This window comes from Acanthopagrus latus, chromosome 6 (genome assembly GCF_904848185.1).
Source record: "Acanthopagrus latus isolate v.2019 chromosome 6, fAcaLat1.1, whole genome shotgun sequence".
NCBI lineage: Eukaryota > Metazoa > Chordata > Actinopteri > Spariformes > Sparidae > Acanthopagrus > Acanthopagrus latus.
The window spans coordinates 22,467,843-22,489,287 of record NC_051044.1 but is presented as its reverse complement, the minus strand read 5'-3'; the positions used below and the strand labels follow the sequence as shown (position 1 = coordinate 22,489,287).

Sequence of the window (21,445 nt, the reverse complement as noted above, 5' to 3'; positions counted from 1 at the left end):
CAAAGAGAGGGGTCACTGTAAATCAACACAGTTGTTAGAAGTGATCGCCTCCAGCCTATGATCCCACATTTCTTTCCTGGTGGGAGGTTCTCTTCGAGGATAACAATGCTCAATCTCTTGTGCGCAACACTGGGTGTTTTGATGAGCATGAAAAGGATGTGAATTACATGTTGTGGTCGTCACATTTGCTAGATGTCAGCCCAACTGAATTTTGGCCCCATGTCTTTGACAGTGCCGTCTATCACCACCACCATCATCATTATCATCATCATCATCATCAAAACACCAAATTAGGGAATCTCTTTTAGAAATATGATGCCCCATCCCTCCAGTGGAGCTCAGAGACTTGTAGAAGCAACTTCAATGTGCACTGAAGCTGTTCTGACGGCACATGGTGGCTTAATATGACACTTTCTGGTTTTTCCTTTAATTTGTCCCCGGTTACTTGAGGAATTGACTGTATTCACTGTGTATTTTCATGGAAAAGAAGAGGTTTTCACTTGAATTATTATATTTTAGAGGTTTCACTGGTGTGATATTTGATATAAATTACAGTATATACAGTGATGCCAGAATGCATTGTTATAGTAGCACTGTTTTTTGTGGCCCTGTCTTAAGTACTTTGGATTTGAAAAAATAAAACAAAAATGGTAAGAGTTACCTTTCAAGTCATGATTCTCACCTTTTATTATGTTTAAATCTAAATCTGGTAAATTGTATAAAAACTCAATTTTACCAGTTAGAAAAACAAAGTAATCACATTTAATATTTGATTGCAAGTTAAATAAGTTCCAAACCTCATGATTAAACTGTGGAACTTGATTTCATTTCATTCAAAAAAACACAAATCACAAATCATTTTAAGACTAATTAAGATTAAGATCTTATAAGGTGATGGTCTCACCTATACGACAGTTGTATGTCCATATCCGATGTCCATCGTACCGGGAGCGGCACTTCATAATGTTGTTGGTGTAATCTGATTCTGCAACCTCAAAGTTTGGGTTTATTACAACCTGGGAGAACAAGAAACAATGTTTGTTAAACACCTGAAAGCATTGTTGTCTTTCATTTATACATACGTATGTCATTTTTCAAGTATTCCTAAGGTCAAAATGATGCAGATTTAGTGACTGGCAGTAGACTAAAAAGGTAGCAGGGTGATTAACAGAGTGGCTGTCTCAAATAGAAGTTACTGCTACGACTGATTCCAAAAGATGATTTTCTAGTGGAGGATGTCGGTTTGTCTCAAAATCAAGAGACCATAAATTTAAGTCTCTTCAGCAGCCAAGCTGTCCCTCAACAACCCCAGTATGTCTCTTTGACTCTGAGTAAGAGTAGACTGAGGCTGAATGCCAAACTCTGCTGAATGCAGAGACATGGACATTCCTGTTATCTGTTTGGTCTGTCTATAAGACTACGCTGGCTGGAAATGAAACAATCTTTCCAGCAGCACATGTGCTTTATCTGCTATGGCTCGACGGCCAGACCAGATGTCTTACCTGGAAGAGGTAGTCGCCAGGCTTCAGGTCTGTGACGTCTATCCACTGACAGTCGATGTCGTGCCTGTAGGTGTCTGAGCAGCCGACTGAGATGCCCTGTGCCCCGAAGTTTGCACATTCATACTTCTTCTGGATACCTATCAGGAATCAGAGCACTTTAAGTTTTCAACAACGTTTCTTCTTAATAGTTCATATGGCAGATTTAAAAGTTCTTAAATTATGAAAATCACAGTATGTTATAACAATAAAAAAGGACAGAAGGAAGTTGTATTTACCCTCATTACAGTGAGTGTCCTCCAGACAGAAGCTGGCTTTGTGTCCCTCCGCTACTTTGGTGCCGTTTAGACTCAGCAAGTCATAGTGGGTGAAAACCTCCATACTGTGGTAATGTCTGGATTTGACAAGGAGAAACACCATTTTGAATCATCTTATATACATAAACATACATTTAGCAACTCCACATATAGTACAGGGAAAAGCCTCAACTCCAGAAGGATAGGTAGATTTTTAAGACACTGAGACTTTAAATATTCAGTGTGATTCTTTTTGCATTACAGTGCCTTAAAGGTTCATTCCATATGATTGGAATTAGTTTCAGACATATGATGTATTTTTTTCTGCCTTTTTCCAAAGAATTCATTACATTTTGATGTCTAGCATTAGCAGGAACAACACTTCCTCCAGTGTAATCATTTTAGATTAACAGATTCAAACGACAACCTGTAGTTCTCACCTGTGACACTCATGCCAGATCCAGGAGTGGTGCGCCGCCCGTGGCCTGAAGTCTGTCTGGCCATTGTTGTGGATCTGGGAGGAGAAGCGCAGAAGGCGGCGGTAGGAGCTGGAGTCGGCGTTGTCAGCACTACTGGACAGACAGTGCTCCTCTTGGGCACACTTCAGAATATACATGGGTCTGTCCTCCAGGTAGGTGGTCTGCTCCACTACCTGGGCATCAAGGACCAGATCTGGGGCCGCTGTGAGGGAGAGAGTAACAAGGTGCGTAGTGGTTAGGAACAGCATGTCTAAGAGAAAATAAGAAATCTATAAACTTTGCATCGAACTATAATAATGCAGTATTTTCCACATATTTCATTTTATTTTAAACCTTTTTTTCTTGTTCAAAGCCATTTTCACAGCAGGCATGTTCTGAGATTTTATCATTTACAGGTGTCTTGCCTACTGTGACAAGTCAAAATGTCTTCCATGAAAAACTAAGTAAGTAAGAAAATATAAAGTATTGGCACTGAAAAGCTTCATACCCTGAGTACAAGAGACACCTGCAGCAAAGCGTCCACCCCCTTTTGGACAGTCGATGTGTCTCCCGTGATGCAGACACTGATCCAGAGTCAGCTCAGTCCCTGAACATCTCACTCCACTCATCACGATCGCATCAGCGGAGGCATCCCCCTGCCAGTAGTAAGCTTCCTGATAACACAGAAGCACAGAAAACAGATATCACTCAGCTGAAGCCCAACAACCTACAAACAAAACTGAAATGTAACCTAGCTCTAGTCTGTACCATAACACATGAGAGAGACGTCTATATTCAGACACAGCCAGGCTAGCAGTTTCCCCCTGTTGCCAGTCTGTGAGCTAAGCTATGCTAACCACTGTAGCCTCATATTTATCATATGGACATGACAGCGGTATCAGTCCTCTTCTCTTGCTCTCTTCCAGAAAGCAAATACGGGTATTTTCCATATGACAAACCATTGCTTTAAGACTTAATTTCAAGTCTCAAGTCAGCATCTTTGCTACATAAGCTCATTATTCATTCCAGAGTTAGCTGGAATCAAACAGATGAAGATTATGTTGCACCAGCTGTTTGTGTGAACGGTTTGAGGAGACTGATTATCTTAATTTTTCTGTCTGTATTTAATTTACTGACATCCCAGTTGTTCCACAAGGCAAATCGAATCAAAGAGTCTCTGACACATCACACAGGCAGCCAGTGCGGCTCTGTTATCCTCACAGTCCTGACTCAGCCTTATTACAGCATTTGGAAGACCGCAGGGACGTGACCTGTAAAAAAGACCTCATAGTTTCCATCGTCTTCCAAGGAAGCGGGGGATTCATGAAAGAGAAATTGAGCTGAGGGATATGGATGTGGGAGGAATTGCTGGTTGGTTGAGGTACACAGACATACAGCGGTATAGTTTAGCCTCTGTGTTATTTGTTCCATCTGGCAGTGGGGTTTGCCTGCAGAAGTATTTAACAGTCAGGCAGGAAAGAGTCTCTGGAGGGGCTGTGGTCCACTGAGATAACAAAGAGCAGACATTTATCGCTCCTCAACCTGCCGTTAACATGAGAACTCTTATGTAATGGCAACTCACGGTACATACATGTAATCACAAGTAGACACTTTATTTCACACTGGTGATGTTGACCTGTACTTGACTAAAGGGCGAATGCTCCAGCAGCAACCGCAAACACGTGAAGACATGTTTACGTGCTGCTCCATTAGAAGTGCATTGCACATAATTGTCCCAAACAGACTTTAGTGAGATAAACAGCCTCCTACAGATCCTGTCCAAGTTCCCGTCATAAAAACCCTGCTGTTATCAAGTCACGTCCCAATGATTCACACATACTTTCCAGACCTATATCATCTTAAACCACAAGCACCACACTGGTTTCAGCCTTAAAATAGATATCACAAAAAACACAAGGGGGGTCAATAACTTTACCAGCCTCTCACCTCATGACATAAAAAGGGAGTGTTGGGTTCTCCTTTGAACAGCAAGAAGTATACGTAAGCAGGAAAGGACTGTGACGCCGCCAAGTCACGCCAGAGGCTTTAGTGGTGGAAAGCTCCACTAAACTTCAAACAGCAAACGAAGGCTTTCCCCATCCCTCCCGCTGAGGAGTTTAAAACTCATCTGCAGCACAGGTTTACCATCCCTGACCTGCTCTCTGCACATACTGTCTGTTTTTGATGTTTCTAGGATGGTGACATCCTTGTTTTGCCCTCTGGGACCAATAAAGCTCAAGTTTGGTAGAATGAGAGTTAATGGCATCCACTAACACGCACACACATGTTGACTCATGGCAGTTTGGGGGACATCAGATACACTAAGACTGGCCTGAGGTGCAGACAAACCCCACTCTGCACTCTGGAAACAGACAACATCCACTGTTTTTACATTTTAACATGACAAATACGTAAATGGAAATTACAACACATTGGAAATAGAAATGACTGTAATTACTGAAAGTCAATCTCTAGGATGATGTAATGTCCAAGTGTGTCCCAAAATGTACCAAAATGCTGTGAACTACATCAGTTGTACCTAAGTCTAGGTTACTCTGGCTGTCAGTTTATAGCTTTTCTAATATGCAACAGTGTTATGAAGGAAAGAGAGGCAATTTCACAGACACTGAGATGAATGTAATAGCACTGTAAAGACACATGCATGAACATATAACAGTAAAATATAAATTGTGAGTGTATTAAATCAGTTTGAATGAGAGCATCAATTTTGAAATGTCCAGTTAAGAGTTCCAGTGTTGTGCCAGGGCCCAAACTAAACCCAAAACCATCTCCTGCGCAGTAAAGATAAGCACAACTTAAAAATGATTTGTTGGAGGTAGATGTGGGCCTTACCTGGAAAGCGTGGCTGGCAAACCCCAAGCCAAGCTGTCTGCACACCACCATGGCCTCCATGGTCCCCCAGCTGTCACTGCACACTGTACCCCACACCAGAGAGCCGTTCCTCTCTCCCAGAACCTCCACACGACCCTCATAGGGATTACGCCCGCCACTTAACCGAAGCTGAGGACAGAGACAGACAGATGTGTCCTCTACCTCTATACAAATCTTTAATGTTTTTGAGCACTATGCGAAGAGGTACTCACCCTCTTGTTAAAGCCCATGGCAGGAACGTGACACCTGACTGCTGCATCTTCCTCGTGGCTGCAGCCCAGGTCCTCACGGTTGAAGTAACACTCGGTCAGTGACTTTTCAAACCCGGAGCACTGCACCTCATTCATGTGGACCGGCCCGATCCCTACAAGGAAACACATCAGGCACATAAAACATGAGGTATTCTGTTGAATTTATGACTAATCTAACTGTGACTGGACGAACAGGTGCAGCATTCATACCATGTGCATTAAGGTAGAATAATCTCAGAATGACTGTCATCTATTGCCATTACTGGAAAGGGGAAAGCTGATCTTTGGATGAAACAATGTTTCTGGGAAACACGAGCCTGTTCTGTTCACGATTCCTGAGTACAACAGCAGTAGTTGTAGCCTGCCAGTGTGTTTTGTTAGAACAACAAGTCCATCATAAGACAGATGTAAGATTTCCTGTTCCCTGGAATTATAGCGCAAAGGAAACAAGCAGTCAGCTATGTCCTATGAAAATGAGACTCTCGAGGCCTGTAAAAAATACACATTTTCTCTCTGCATCTTTTTTTCAAGTTTAGAAAAACGGTCATTTCAGTGTAGAGGAGTTTTCCACAATAACATGTGTGAGTACTCGCTCCGTGCTGTTTTTTTTCCCCATGTGACTGAGCAGGAATGTCTCTAGTGATGTGATCCCTGAAAGTACAGCCAGAGACAGAGACGGAGACGGACTGGCAAGCGAGGGAGGAAAACAATTCACAACAGGAAGAACACAATGCTGCTGTAATCAAACAGTCTATCACCGGGCCTGATAGATGCTTATCCCAGATAAAACATTATACTTACTTATGAAATGCATGACACAAAAAAAATCAAAGTGGGTCATTAGTTTGTATCTTTTTTCAGCTGAAATATTCAGATTGTATAAGAACTATTCCTAGTTCCTCACAGAAATCCAGGAAATACTGTGCTATTTCAATTTTATTTGCATTCTAGTTAAGTCCACTTCAGTGACTTCTGAAAACAAACGCAGTAAGCTATTTGAAGTCTACAGTCTGTGTGTGGCACCATTTTTGGATCCAGTGGTCTGCCATAAAGAAATCCCTGAAATAACCTTGTGCACTCTCCAAAAAGAATTCTTCCTCTGAAACCCATAAAGCCTGTTTTTGGAACATTTTGTGTGCTCTTGTGTTTTGCTGTGAGAAAAAGGCAGATGAGAGAACGACCGATCCAGCGCACATATGATTCTAATAACAACCTGGTATATTGCATTTCGCAGAATCAGGTCCTGGGTCAAGGGATAAACATTAATGTGCTACTCTATACATTCCCCAGTGTCCTTTATATGCTGACTAAAGGTCTAGACTGATTGAAGTGGGACAAAAACAGGTGGTGATGAAAAAGTGGAGGTGGAGGTCTTTGGTTCAAGGCCACACCTTTCATTTTCACAGCTGGGAATGTGTTCTGCCTGAAGCTGTGCTTTTACTTTTGTTGAATAATAAATGTTGTAAATGGGAAACGTGTGAAAATGTGATCAACACTGTCTCAAGAGGATCCTCGACTGATTGAAGGTAAAATTGTGAAATTTAAAGGGACAGGTGCATGATGAGGCAATGTTCCAGTGTTTGGAGTCAGGAGTGTGCAAAATATTTTCATTTCCATGATTTCTTCTAACACTCGACTAATACAGCATTTTTGAGACAATCTTTTAAAAAAATAAGCCTAACAGCTTTTTTTTCAATTTCTATTTTCCTGAATGTTTGTTAGGTAGGCACATTTACATACATTTTTGATTTGCTTAAAACATTTTAACAAATCAGTGCATTGACTTAATTGAAGTGGGGGCGTTCAGGCTAAATCTGTGCGTTAATTTACTATTTTGATTGTAAAAATATCTAAATTAATAAAATACTAAATAACAAATTATTGTTACATTTTTGTACACTGTAGACCCCATACAAGTGTCCTTTCACCAGCAGTACCAAAAGAAATAAGAGGTAAAGAAGTAAAGAATGACCAATCTCTATAGTCATACCTTGTCCCATTCGGGCGCCAGTCAAGGCCTCTTTGGCGCTGCCGAAGCCCAGCTCTCGACACACAACGGTGGCAGCTTGAATGTCCCAGTTGTCGTCACACACCGTGCCCCACTCTCCGTTCTTCAACACCTCCACTCGGCCCTCGCCAATCATAGCTCCGCCTCTTAGACGCACCAAGGGTTGCTGCAGACACAGTGCACAGAAAACTAGAATTAGAGAAATGTCATGGGTGTTGGTTTGTCAACTCTTTTCATTTTGGCAAACTTGCAACATCCAGCTACATTTGAATGGCTTGGGCGCAGTCTGAAAACAACTTTGGTAAAAATATGTACAATATTCTTAATATAACTGCATTAGAGAAGCTGAAATTATAACAGAAATAACTGACTCTTAACTCCTGGCTTTATTTGGTCCACATTGGGTTATAACGTTCATTGTTTTTATTGGTGTTACACTGGTAATAAGATAACAAATAAACAATAAACAGTAAGTAGGAATACTGACATTGATAATGTAACTGTACCAATGACAGATGTTTAGTGTTCATCCCTTCAAATGCTTCCAGACTACAGGGCCGCTTGATTATCAGGACATGTTGTAATCCAGTGCTGGACTGAATATACAGTATCAGGAAGTAATCTTCGGATAGTATATCACGATTCATGTGATTATTCAACTCTATGCTTATATTAGATGCAGAGGTTCCAAAACTTGTTCTGCAGGGCCCCAAATGTTTTAGTTAAAGTGTTTTCAAGCATCTGCACCTACAAACATATGTGTCTTAAGCTGGCAAACTCTGAAACTTCAGTGTGACAACTAAATATGGAAAGTCAACTTTATAGTAGAAGCTTTAAAAGTGCAGCATAAATCTTCTCAAAATTTTTTAACAGCTTTCATTTCTTTCAACTGAATTTCTTAACAATGCAGCAACACAATTAGACAGAAAACTGATTTTGAATTCATTTAAAATCTGCATTTAAAAAAAAATAAGTTATTGAATTCAGATGTAATCATCGATGAGTTACTGAGTAAATGTCACAAACATGTGCAGTGAGTCAAACTAACATCACCCATATGGTGCCATAAAATGTCTATTAAGGCAGTTGATAATTCTCAGTTGATAGTTATTCTCCCACAAGGGAAGACCTCCAGATGGGATTACTCTAAACAGAAAACACAAACAACTGTTCGGACAAACTCCAATGCAGTTATTGACCTTAACTACACGATACGCCGCCTGCATTCACACAGTGATTTATCGACACTATCCGGTCTGTGCTATGTATTGCAACACCCTGAGCAGCCAAACATGCACGATATGACCTACCTCCACCCTGTAGGCCTTGCTGAAGCCGGCGCTGACACAGGGAGCAAAGGCACGTCCAGGCACACAGCTGACCACTACAGGCATGCCCTGCTCACAGGTGCGGTTGCCCTTCAGCTCTATCTCACGGCCCAGTTTACAATCGGACAGGTCAGCCTCGTTGCCAGTGCAGTTGACAGAGAAACCCCAGTAGTTCTTCTTACGACGCTTGGCCAGTAATCTGGGAAGATATAATACAAGATTACAAACTATTGTAATTAATACTGTATGTTTTTTCTGTTCATTTGTATACTCAAAACTATATAAGAAAGCACATCATAGTTTTTAGACGATGTACTGAGGACTGTCCACGTATTCCCAACTTTTCAGGGATGCATGGGTATCAGTTTGTGCCCAAACCTGCAGTAGTTTCATAAAGGGAATCCATAACAGTGAATATTCAGTCAGTCGTTTTTGTTATTCTTTCTTATGAATTTCCCCACTCGGTGTAGTCACCTGCTGGTGACGAGCTTGAGGTTTGAAAAAACATTTGTCAGTAATGTCTTTTCTGTCGTGTAGAAGAGCCCATACAATGTTTAACCATTCTTTCTCACACTCCACTGAAATACTTGGGAGTGGTTTTATTGGAAATAGGATATTTTGTTATTCAGTGTGACGACTTCAACAGTGCCCATCCTATGCTGTGAAGCACAATGGAAGTATTGTTGTTATAATACCTTAACATTCTCGTGACCCCTGCACGTCAATGGAAGTCATCAACCATCAGTCAACCCCAACAACAGTAGACCTTGCAGCAGGTCCTGGCCTTGGAAGATGCAGACCATGTAATGAAACCAGTGTGAGCTACATTTACAGCCTTTCAGTTCTGACACCTTATCCAGGTGCTGTAAACAGAATGTGGCTCCAGGTTGGTTTGAACACAAAAACATCTTATTGCCCATGAAATTTGAAGAGAAGCCAAATTTGATTGAGAGCTTTTAATTTTGTCGGGCCGTTATGGGCATGTTTGGTGAACAGAACAGTCCTTTGTTGGTCCACATGAAAGGACCGATTTAAAGCGATCTTTCACCTCTGTTTCACCATGAACCACGTGAGACCACTGCAGCACCACGTGCTGTAAAACCTCACAAGCTTTGTGATCTTAGGTGATAAACAGAAATCAGTGTTCTTTGCTGGGTTGATGCATCTAATTCTTCCTTCAGGTTAAAAGCATTCACATTTACGATTTGCATCTAATCAGATGAGATCATGTCTGCTAGAGCTGTAAAAAATAGAAACATTTAGCTCCAGGTGCATCCCAGGACACATTATATAAAATCATCCCAGTTGACTCACAGTATTTGTAAATAAATGTATTTGTCATGTTTCGCTGGTCTTGATTTGACTGTGGTTGAACTGTGTTCTGGAAGCCTTCAGAAGAATGAATAGATGTGGATAATTAGGTCCATTTGTATGTGTGTAAACAATACAGGAAACCAAACCAGCCGGGATGTTTTTTCTTGGAGGGCAGGCAGATGAATTTGTTTTTTTTTTAAAAAGTTTCTTCTATTTCATGCCCCAGGCTGAGCTGTTTAAGGGAGAAACATGTTGTTCTCTTGATCAGAATATTTGCTCATGTGAGTGTTCACTCATGTGAGGTACACATCTGTTTTGTTTAAACTTAAGTCCATTTTTAACAGATGAAAATTATGACACAGAATGTCCTAGAACATAGCTCCTTTTTTTGGTTAGGCTACATATTGATAATGACAATTAAGGACGGCATGTCAACACTCTTGCTCAGAGGGAAACAATTAGAATGAGGCCAAAAGAGCCACTGTTTCTCAGTTCTTTTCCCAGCAAGGCCCATCCTTCATCCTCTAAAACTTCCTCTTGCAGTGTTTGGCTTCTTGTCAAGAATCTCCAGATTCAAGTCTGTTTAATCTCAGTGTGCAGGGGGATGAGGGGCTGAGTGATGACCAGTGTAAGCAAATGTGGTTATGTAATGTTTCCTAACATCAGTTTGATATGGTCAAACGTTCCTAAATTGAGTAAAACCAAAAATCAACAGTTTAAAAAACCTACTAATTTACTTTCCAGGAAATACAATATTTTTAACATAGAAAGAGTTTGTTTCATGTAGGAATGTGTGGTTCACCTCAAAAGAAAACAGTTTTTTTTTAACACGGGTGTGAATTTGAAATGATTTATTATGTATATAGCATATGCTTTATTCCCATAAAGTAAACTGTAATTAAGTCATATAAAAGCTAAATGTTTATGTTAGACTCCAACTCATGTGAAGACTGTCATTATGTCCTTTTTTTAAACTTTGCTGCTGGTCCCCAGCACCACCGGCACCATTACTCACTTGTAGGGTCGCATGTTCACACGTTTCTCCCCGGGGAAGCCGAACATGCCACAGATGACCCTGCTGTTCTTCTCAGTCCAGTCCTCATTACAGATCTGTCTCCACTTGCCTCCGTCTTTCACCTCTAAAAAGCCGTCAGTGATGGGAATCCTTTTCCTGTGAGAGTACGTGGCTCTTATCCTCACATCCTCCACCTGCACTGTCAAACCCTGGCAAACACAACAGAGAAAATGTTTCATGTTTTTTTTTCTGATAACATACAGAAAGACAGACCACTGAAACTGCAACTGCACCTGACTGGAATTCCCTCAGCTTCGACCCATTATCAGTATCATCTCAATGGTGTCTTTTCCGAATACTAAACATGTCAAACAGAGGAGCCTATAAAAGTCCAAGGTGGAAATTTATCTTCATGAAATACTTTACAGCATTCCATTGCAATGCTGTTACGTTTCAGTGGAGTCATCTGTAAAATTCCCTCTAAATCATGTTTCCATAGAACATTACATTCAGTTTACCTTGAAGCGTTCATCAACCATACTGTCACTGCTTTACAGATGTTTTTATATAATAAAATGTTTACATAATGTCAGATTTTCTGAGAGTTCTTTCAAAGACAAGAAGGATAATGTTGTTTTTTGTAGCCTGGATTTTACCCATACTGTTGCACCTGATATATTGTGAATACAATATGGTCTATGAGTCATAAGGGAAGTGCGTCGTTTGAGGGAATGAAAAGCATTTGCATTCTCACTGTGGCCTTGTAGGGATGCAGTTTGCACATATGCTTAAAAATACAAAAAATCAAGTTGAAAAATCTGTCAAAATCTTTGTTTAAACTTGCTGAGTGCTGCAGAGAGGCCTTTAGGAGGTTGGATGAATGTCTGGAATTTTTCCTCCATCTTTGTTACGTCTGCAGACTTTAGAGCTGTGATGTATGGGCCCACAGGGAGTTAGTGCACTCAATACATCAAACTTGGCAGCATGGTTCTGTCAAGTCCAGCCAACTGTGTTTTAGTTTCCTCAGAAAAAAAGGGAATAAATGGTATCTAACAAATGTTACATAGTTGTTGAAAAGTTACTGGACATTCATATATAAGATAAAATGCATCAGTGTCGTTATGACAGTGAGCCAAAGAAGCTCGAACAATCCAGTTGAGCACAGAAAGAGAATCACTAGTCTTTTACTCTTTGGGGAAAAATCTGGGCCAAATGTCTATTCAAAGGCATCTCACCTCTTCATTTTGGATTTCTTGGACAATCAGAAAACAGAGAGCACTGATAGGGGAAGTTTAAAAGAAAAAAAAAAGACAAATCTTTATTTATGAATTTTTATAGAAACGGATTTCAAAGACTGATGCTGCGTTGGACTGGGGAGTGAATGCGGGTGGTCTTTAAAAGGCAGTAAAGTCAATTGTTCAAACTGGGGTCACCAATCACAATTAGTATCATGTGTCCTTAAGACCCCTAAATCAGGAAGGAATGGTAACCTTTGACCTCTGGGACTTTATGAGGAAACAGCTACCTAATAAATCCGGCATTGTTCATTTTTGGTCCAAGATATGCAGTTTGCTCCTGGCTAGGTGTGAAGTTACACCCTGGGATCCAAAAGGAGCTAAAACTCTGAGCTGCTGTGTGGTATGCAGATGCTGAGCTTAGTAATTTCGTAACAGCCAGCTACTTTAACTCTGCAAAAAACACCAACATCAAGGCATGTCTCCCAGAAATATTAAACGTTCGCCCACAGGGTGGTTTCCTGAGATGGCATCAGCCTCGGGGAATGTTCAAGGCTTCACGGTCTGTAAGCAGTAAAGACTGAAATGCAGGAGGAGCAACCACCGAGTCAGACTGTTTCTACAGTGACCCCAGTCCTCCCCTGACCACAGTGGTTTGAGTGGGTAAAAAACGCTCTTTCATGGAGAGATTCCTGCAGGCTATGGCATGACAGAGTGTTTTCCGTCTCTGCCTGGCAGGATGAAAAGGTGAAGAAACGTGATCACGATCAGGGATCTGCTGTTCTCAGTTTAAAAGCGATATCAGTGCATTGGTTGACTTTGCTTCAACAAAAATACTGTAATCTTAAAAGATGAATTCTATTCATACAAAAAAAAAAACAAAAAACATGACGCTAAATAAAAACAAGTAACAAAAAGAAGACAAATGTGAAAACCACACTGATATATTGGCTAAAATGTAGTTCATCTGATACAGAACGTGAAATCAAACAGAAAATGTATGTTATCTAACGGAGGCAAGGTGAGACGAGAGAAATACCAGACAGGGCAAGGTGAGGATTAAATGGGGGCGCTGAGATGGTCTGACCTGTGTTGCATTTGGCACACACAGAGGAAACTGGCTGTCTGAACGTGTGGGACTAAAGAGAAGAGGACAGATACCCACAGCTGGGATCAGTCCAGGCGTTTCCCTTCCAAAAACCAGACCACCAGACATAAACTCAGCGTTATCCTGTTTGGCTGATGTCCAAATCTACACATCGGTCACTTTTTTTTTAGCACTCAGGCCGTAAAATTACTGGAAAATTGAACACAAAGAACTTGGACACATGATAAGACTTTCTTTTATATTCTGTGATTTAAAAAAATGAGAAAAAAACAACATATCAATGATATATAATATCTGAACTTGAAAGTTAGGGGAAGTACAGATGATGGGAAGATTGGTAGAATGGGCTGAACAAAAATAGCTATAGCTGCCTATAAGAACTTTTAAAGGTTAGTAATTATAAAAGTATATCTTATTCATTAAATTCCCACAAAAACCAAAGAGTGAGAGTGGCGTTTTTCAGTCTTTAAGCTAAGCTGCCAATAGTAACCTCATATTTCAAGCCCACACATGAGAGCAGTATCCTCTCATCTAACACTCAGCAAGAATACAAAAAAGCATATTTCCCAGAAAGTCTACACTATTCTAAAACTATTCCTTGAAGTACAGGCAATGTGAATGTTTATCATCATGATCAGTTTGACTCCAAACTGTGACGATTTTGGGAACAAGATCTGCCTCGATGCGCAAGAGAAGTATGTAATGTGTTTAGGCTTTCAGCTTTTCAATCTGCAGGTCACACTGAGGTGAACTCTCAACTGGACTTCTCTGTAAAGTTTCATCATCTTACAGTAACTCACTTACTGCCGAATTGTGATTCATTCCTTCTGCAGCTTGTTGTATAAAGAGACAATATTTAATCATTAAAATAACTAGATTAGACTGGTATAACTAGCTGCACTGACAAAAGCATTACTGTCTGTGGTTTAAAAATAAAAAGCCAGCATTACAACAACAAATTCATCATCCATTTATCAAAACAAATGTTGCAATACTTCTCAAATAAACTCACATATTCTTGGTCATGTTTGTAAGTGGTGAGTTTAAAAAAAAAAGATTCCCAAACATTCCTCATATAGCACAATTCATTACTATTCTCTGAAGTGGGCTTTGGCCATTACTGAACTCTTTCCGACTGGAGAGCAGACTTGTTTTTCTGACTGGGCCCCCCTCAGTGAGTAGATGTGTGAACATGAGACTTTGGTCTAGCCAGAGTCTGACTAATGCTTCCACTACTGTGCATTTCTTCCGCTTTATTCAGCCTTCCAGCCGCGCCGCACGTTTATCTACACGTGCTCCAGAGACACCCACCCACCCAGTCACGTACCTCCCGCCCCACCTTACAAAACATGGCACGTACGAATGATAATCACGCCACAGTTTAGATGAAAAGCATGAGAACAGCAAGGCTCTTTGAAATGACTTTCACATCTGCCCCACCCCACTTTCTGCCTCACTGGCCCCCAGTTTGCCTGACTGACTGACTTAACTGAGTAAGTGTGTGTAGGAGTGTGTGTGAGCAACTGTGTGCTCCACACCTGGAATATCCATCAGTATACTGCTGCCATGATGGAAAAGAGTTAAAGAATCATTACTATAGGTAGACTAGAAGTATGCATACACACACACTCCCCATCTCAGACTGGATAAATTCAGTTTAATAAAATGAAAATGGCCAATATCTTATCACTGAAATGTTGAGACTTGGTTAATACGCTATAATACACACATTCCTCATTAAATATGTATCAAAATAATGTAGATGTTGAAATTGTTATTGTTTTTCTTGCTGAGAGTTCGATGAGAAAATAAACCACTATGTTGTGTTTGTGAAGGATGGTCGGCTAGTATCAGCATAAAGACTGGATGCAGGGGCAAATAGCCTTGCTCCATTCAAAGGTAACATCAAAGTTTCCCATCACTCACAGCCAGAAGGCAAAGCTTTCTGGTTTATCAGTTAATCTACATTCTAAACTTCACCTTTGGTTATGTCTTTGGACAGTGACCACAAAAATGAGATTGCTGATACAAGCGCTTGGACCTGAGGGAGCTCAGACTAGGGCCCCTGCTACCTCACGTTGAAAGGCAAAAACTAAGTTGGTTCAAGCATCTGCTTGGTATGCCTTCTCGGCTTCTCCCTTTGAAGGTTTTCTGGGCATGACCAAATGTAATGAGACCCCAGGGCAGACCCAGAACCTCCTGGAGGGATTACATATCTCATCTGGCTGAGAACGTCTCGGGATCTCCCAGGAGGAGCTCTGAAAGGAGTGTTGCTGGGGAGAAGGAAGTCTGGAATAAATAAATTCTAAGCCTGCTGCCACCGTGACCCGACCCCAGATAAGCGGAAGAAAATGGATGGATGGGTATATAGGTGGTTACATGCTAGTACATTCCTTGTGCAAACAAGAAAGCAAATAACTTCACTTCAAAAAGTCTAACTATTCTTTTCAGTTTAAACGGTTTGCACTAAACAGCACAGAGTACTGAAACATCAATGTACGCCAAACTGTGAACTGGGCCTTTAATGTATGCCTTTCTAATAAAAACTCCATTATGTAAACCCTTCTCTGTGAGACATGAGATGAGCTGTGTACATGCACAACCTGCATGCAATGAGTTAGCAAAGCAGATTGTGTGAATGGTAATCATAAAGTGATGGTATGAATAATAAAATCCTTGACCCTGCAGCCCAAAAAGAGAGCTAAGGCTATAGTGGGATCCAGCTGTTGAACATGTGGTGGATTTGTCTGCTACTCTATCCACAGGAGAGAGACTGGCTTCAGCCTCCTGACATGCATCAACCCTTTCTCCTCTCGATCACTCTCCTCCTCACAAGCCCCTTGCATACATCATGTTGGAAGCAAATCCAACTTTGTCTCGGGTTTCCTTTTGTTGTATGGCAGCGACTGCGAGGAAGTACAACTCCTGTAAGCAGACACCGTCATGCCTGATGGAGTGCAACCTTTGGCCTGTTTAGATGTGCAAAGATTTGAAGGCTTTCAACTGCAGCATTCTGTTATTACAACAGGCTTCTGACGTCTTTGTTTTGATTCTTGATGTGTTTGGCTGGAGTGAACACACAAAGTGGTGTGGTGGGCAACTGCAGCTGCTCATTTCTTTCTCATTCCAAAGAGGAAAACATATACACATGGACATTTCAGGCATAGTCTGATGAAGGAGATGCATTAAGCAACGATCCTGTGGACACGTGCAGGATACAGTTCACACGTGAACGTGGCAGATTTGGTTGAAAATTCCCCCACTAATGAAAAACAAAGGTTTCTGCCATCTTAGTGTTTGGTTCTGACGAATGTTATCCACCCCCTACTGACTGAAAGACCTCACGTGTAGTAATCTCTTCCCCCTGTCACACACAAACATATGCTGACAAAAATAAAGTGACTTGTCTGGTAAGACAAATAAAACATTTGGGTACTGTTGCAATGGTGTGGGGTGTTAGATGCTGCATGTTAAAATAATAGATATGATTCATGACAATGATTCAGTCGCCCAGGAATGTACGTTCTCTTGTTGTGTTAGGAGGGCTGCATAACTAGCTGTCAAGGTGAGAGACCTGGCTTTTGTCTTCAGAGAACAGCTCAGTGGCAGACAACATTACTCTCGACTGGTATTCCCCAGTACAAGCATCAATTCTGAGGTTTGAATTTCTGGTGTTGCTTGGACTATCTGAGAAACACACTCTGACATTACTTTTCAGAAAGCTGATATCAACTTGGTATACTTTGCAAAAATGCAGATGCCCTAACATTAGTTCTGCTTATTTTACAGGATAAAATGTCTTCGATTACAACTCGTGTCAGTGGAAGCTGCTGTTTCCATTAATGACAGACTGATGTTTCGGTAGACTGTTATTTGTGGTCAAAGAAAGAGCTGATCTGGTCTTATCTTCTCATGTCCCCACATACTCTAAAGTAGTCTCATGATGTATCCCTCACAAAAACAAAATAATTGCAGTTTGAAGCAACTTTACCCCTTTACCCTGAAACAGTACTGTGAAACAACTCAATGCTTAAAGTATAACATTTTAAAGTACAGAGAATGCCCTGGTACTTTTCATATTTCAAGCATATAAAGATATGTCACCCTGAAAGTTAGACAGCATTCACATGGAAGCAGATTGCTTCACCTTTTCACACTGACCTCTTCACACTCGGTCAGGGTGTTAACTTTCCAGCTCGAGCACTGAATGTCAATTCATGCTGTGAATAAGCAGATTGAAGGAAAAGTGCTGCCCATTACTGACATCAGCCCAAGCATGGTCAAAGAGGTGTAGCCACACCTTTTCCCATTCCTCTCCCCTGCGACTTGAAAGGCTATAGCCAGACTGGGGAAATATTTACAGGGTGGAGAACTGACCTGTAGTAACATAGAGCCTAAACATACAAGGTGAATGGGGAACAAGAGAGTGCTGCTTACATACACGACCAGTAAAAATAACGACAATTTGAATAGAGTTCAGTAGCCTGCGATTAAAGATTTCTCCTGGCGTCTATTCCTCCATTGACATGGCTCAACTAGGCATGAGAAGGACACAAAGAGGTTTCACAAACCCTCCTCAGGCGCGTTGTCTTAACTGAATCCAGCAAAAACACAGTCACTGTTTTGGCTGACGCTGAGAATCTGAACACAGCCAAATCTCAAACCCGACAAACAAAACGCTCTGGTATGAATGCAGTCATAAAATGTTGAAGCACTGACTGTCTTTAAACTGCCAAAGAATCGTTGCTAAGTAGGGAATCCCCTCCATAGATGTTTCCTCTAAATAACTTGTTCTCTGACAAGCACATCTCCCTCCCTTTTTCTCCCATCTGCACGTTCACAAACCCACACCGAGTTTCCATCCGGAGCACACAGCGTTCTCTGCAGCCAGACAGGATGGTCTTTCACATCTATGACTCATCTCCAAAATCTCCCCAGCTGCAGAGTGGGGGTCTAGTGTGGGCAGGGAGCGACTAATAGGAGCCCGGGAAAGTTATTAGTGCAAGTGGTGGAGTGGACAGCTCGACATTAAATGCTGACTAGTGCATCATTTCCAGGCTTTATGTCATGGCAGATGTTACTACCTACACGGAACTGCTGCCTCATTTTTTCCAGACATCGGATTTATTACCCAATAATGGGTCATTATTTTGATCACTGGTTGTATTCATTTAATCATACAGAGTATAAAATACACATGTTAGTGGTAACAGCTGGTTTGAAATTCTTATCACTGACATTTCTCTTTCGACAACATAAACTTCCAGGTGTAACTGTTGTATATGTCTAGAGATCCAGGTTACCTGACAACAAGGTTAGCTTGCTAATATATCAACCGAGAGTGAAGAGTAAAGTAGGTAATGATCAACACATCTGACCTGAAATTTAATTCAAATGCTGTTTAATAATGACGAGAAAGTTGTAGTTTACATTTCACACAAACAACACAATTTATCTCTTATTCAAAATCATTCGGCCAACACGATTAGACTTGTGCATAATACTGTAAAAATAAAACATATGATACTTACATTTATAAAAGATTTGTTGTAAAGTTAAGTCTATCATTTGACCTCATGAAATTGTAAGTTTTAGCAGTTAGGTGAAAGTTTGTGATGCTACAATAATTAATCTTTGGCATGGCTGATCCTTTTAATCAATAGGAAAGGGCTACAGATGTTTCTTAGCAACCCATAGCATAAGTTTTAATGGTACAACCTGATTGGGTTAACCAGTACTTTGAAACTAATTAGTACATACTGTACTGAGAGCTTAGAGGAGGACTAGATCTGTAAACTAAATGAAAGCAGATGTTTCTCTAGGGCCAGGTTTGGAGGTGGACTGTGAAATTTATTCAGTAAATCAAAAAGACAATCAGATGACAGATATCTCTTCTGAAAACAATCTGGGTACATTGTTTAGGACATGTTTCATAAAATTACAATCCTTAACTCAAAAATATAAAGACTGAACAATATTGCTCACTTTAATGTCTACAGACAGACACAACATTCAGTCCGCTGATCTGTCTGGATCAGTCTGGACAGATTTGAAGAAAATATTGGCGCTTATAGCTTGGAGCTATGAGGAGCATTGCACTATGATAAGGTGTTTCTTTCATCCCAGGCCTAACCTCTGTTCTTCTTTTATTCATTGCACTGAACATCTGTTCAGTTTACATGTGTGTACTTGAACCATGTGGAGCATCGCGGTGTGGATGCTACTTGACTGTTATTAATTATGTGATAAAGAGATCCCGCCCTGGTGTTTATATGAATTACAGACATGGATCTGTTTACTGCAAGTGTACTGTACATGTGCAGGTTTATTTGTGAGTGTGCTGCTCTGTGGGAACCTACCTCGTTGCTGCTGGCCTGGTTCCGGATGAACTGGAACCCTGGAATGCGCTTCTGGGTGCACGCCACTCCGACATCTTCTGAATGTTTGCAGTCAGACACACCGAAGCCATTGGACTCACACTGAGCAAGGCTCTTCTCTCCACCAGTGCAGTGCAAGTTGTCGAGCCAGATACGGCCTGAAATATAGAGAGGCAAAGAGAGTTTGTGTTTGCTTTGTATAGATATGAGTTGATAAAGATAAGAGCAAAATGGCTTTACTTGAAAATATAAAGCCTTGACAGGAAATTGCCTTCGTTCTTTTTCTGTACGACTAGTATTGTATTTTTTTATTGTACAATGTTGAATTGAAATTAACACTCATATTAATTGCTAAACTCGTTAGCAGATCAACAGATTAATCTTTCAAACAAAAATGTCAAGCGTGACTTAACTCTAGTTTCTTAATTTTTGGCTTGACTTGGTCATTGCTCATAGTAAATTCAATACTTTTGGGTTTTGGACTCACAACCTGAGGGGCGATTGTGATATTTTTAAAACATTTTGTAGGCCAAATGATAAATAATTCATTTGAGAAAAAGAACATTGAGGGATGAATATGAAAATAATTTGTTACATCCCTCATACATTATGTATGTAGACTGTGACCTTTATGGTCAGTGTGATCTGCTTTCTTGAACTTTTTATAATGTTTGACTAGGTTTAAAGTTATATATGTTGATAATGCTGTGGTATAATGTATGTGAAATGTAAAATGTTGTATTATAGTATTATATAATTTATATCATAAATATTCATATTATATATATTCCAATACGGGGGTTTACCCTTGCTATCACAAATCAAACCCTCTACACTTGCAGGGCTCTTCACACTGAGTCGCACAGGATCATGAGCTTCAATCCCCAGTGACTTTCCCAAATAAGAGATTAATTCATGAGAAAATACAAATGGAAGTGTGGTTATGAGATCATGGCTTGACGGTTTAAGGTATTCTCTTCAGCATTTCCACTGAAGTCTAGTTGCAGAGACAGCAAACCAACTCACGTGGAGATGTGTTTGCTCTCTGACATAACCTGACGCATTCTTTCAGCCAAAACCTGCCAAACGAATGAGTGTCACGGCTGAGGTGGATCATCTGCTGTCCAGCTGGCTCTTCTGAATCAGCAGTGAGAGAAAGCACATTGCTGTGGCTATGGAAACCACCAACGGACTGCTCATCACTCTGACAGTCCCAACATGTTTGCTGAGGAACATCCTGATCATACCAAGAAAATGACAGCATGTTATACGGTCACGTAGCCGCCTCCTGGCAGAGTGGTGTTTACTTCTGGGAACAAATGTCACAATAAGAGCCAAGTGCTCTGGAGCTGAAATACAGCAGAGTTTCCAAGTGAGAACCAGCTTGGTCTCGGTTCACCTTTGTCTAAACAAATATTCAGCACTGCCAGTTGTGATAAATCTGAATTGCTGTGTTAAAACTTTGCAGGCCTTATGGGAATGTAATTTCACAAGCCAGTGAAGAGAGCAGGGGGCACAGTGCGCAGGGAGCCATGAATTCTCTGATTGAGGTTTTATTAGCACTTTAAGCCAAACACACAGCATTACACTCAAAATCATAACACACTGGACAGAGCACAGTGGTCTTAAGATGATCTAAATATCTTGTGCAGTCCATCCTTCTA

The 21,445-nt window shown here is 40.7% G+C and overlaps 1 protein-coding gene across 2 annotated transcripts in view; it reads right to left on the bottom strand.

The window, feature by feature from the left end:
• The window catches only part of LOC119021402 (lysyl oxidase homolog 2A-like), a 29,029-nt gene that overhangs the window by 2,857 nt on the left and 4,727 nt on the right, over positions 1–21,445 (bottom strand). For both annotated transcript variants that reach the window (XM_037101678.1, XM_037101677.1), the window contains exons 3-13: positions 19,764–19,939; positions 11,062–11,270; positions 8,715–8,931; positions 7,387–7,570; positions 5,358–5,509; positions 5,107–5,274; positions 2,762–2,927; positions 2,236–2,476; positions 1,778–1,893; positions 1,503–1,639; positions 905–1,016 (exon numbers count right to left, since the gene is read on the bottom strand). In XM_037101678.1, the coding sequence (XP_036957573.1) occupies positions 905–1,016; positions 1,503–1,639; positions 1,778–1,893; positions 2,236–2,476; positions 2,762–2,927; positions 5,107–5,274; positions 5,358–5,509; positions 7,387–7,570; positions 8,715–8,931; positions 11,062–11,270; positions 19,764–19,939 (1,878 nt within the window). The remainder of the gene's footprint in view (positions 1–904; positions 1,017–1,502; positions 1,640–1,777; positions 1,894–2,235; positions 2,477–2,761; positions 2,928–5,106; positions 5,275–5,357; positions 5,510–7,386; positions 7,571–8,714; positions 8,932–11,061; positions 11,271–19,763; positions 19,940–21,445) is intronic.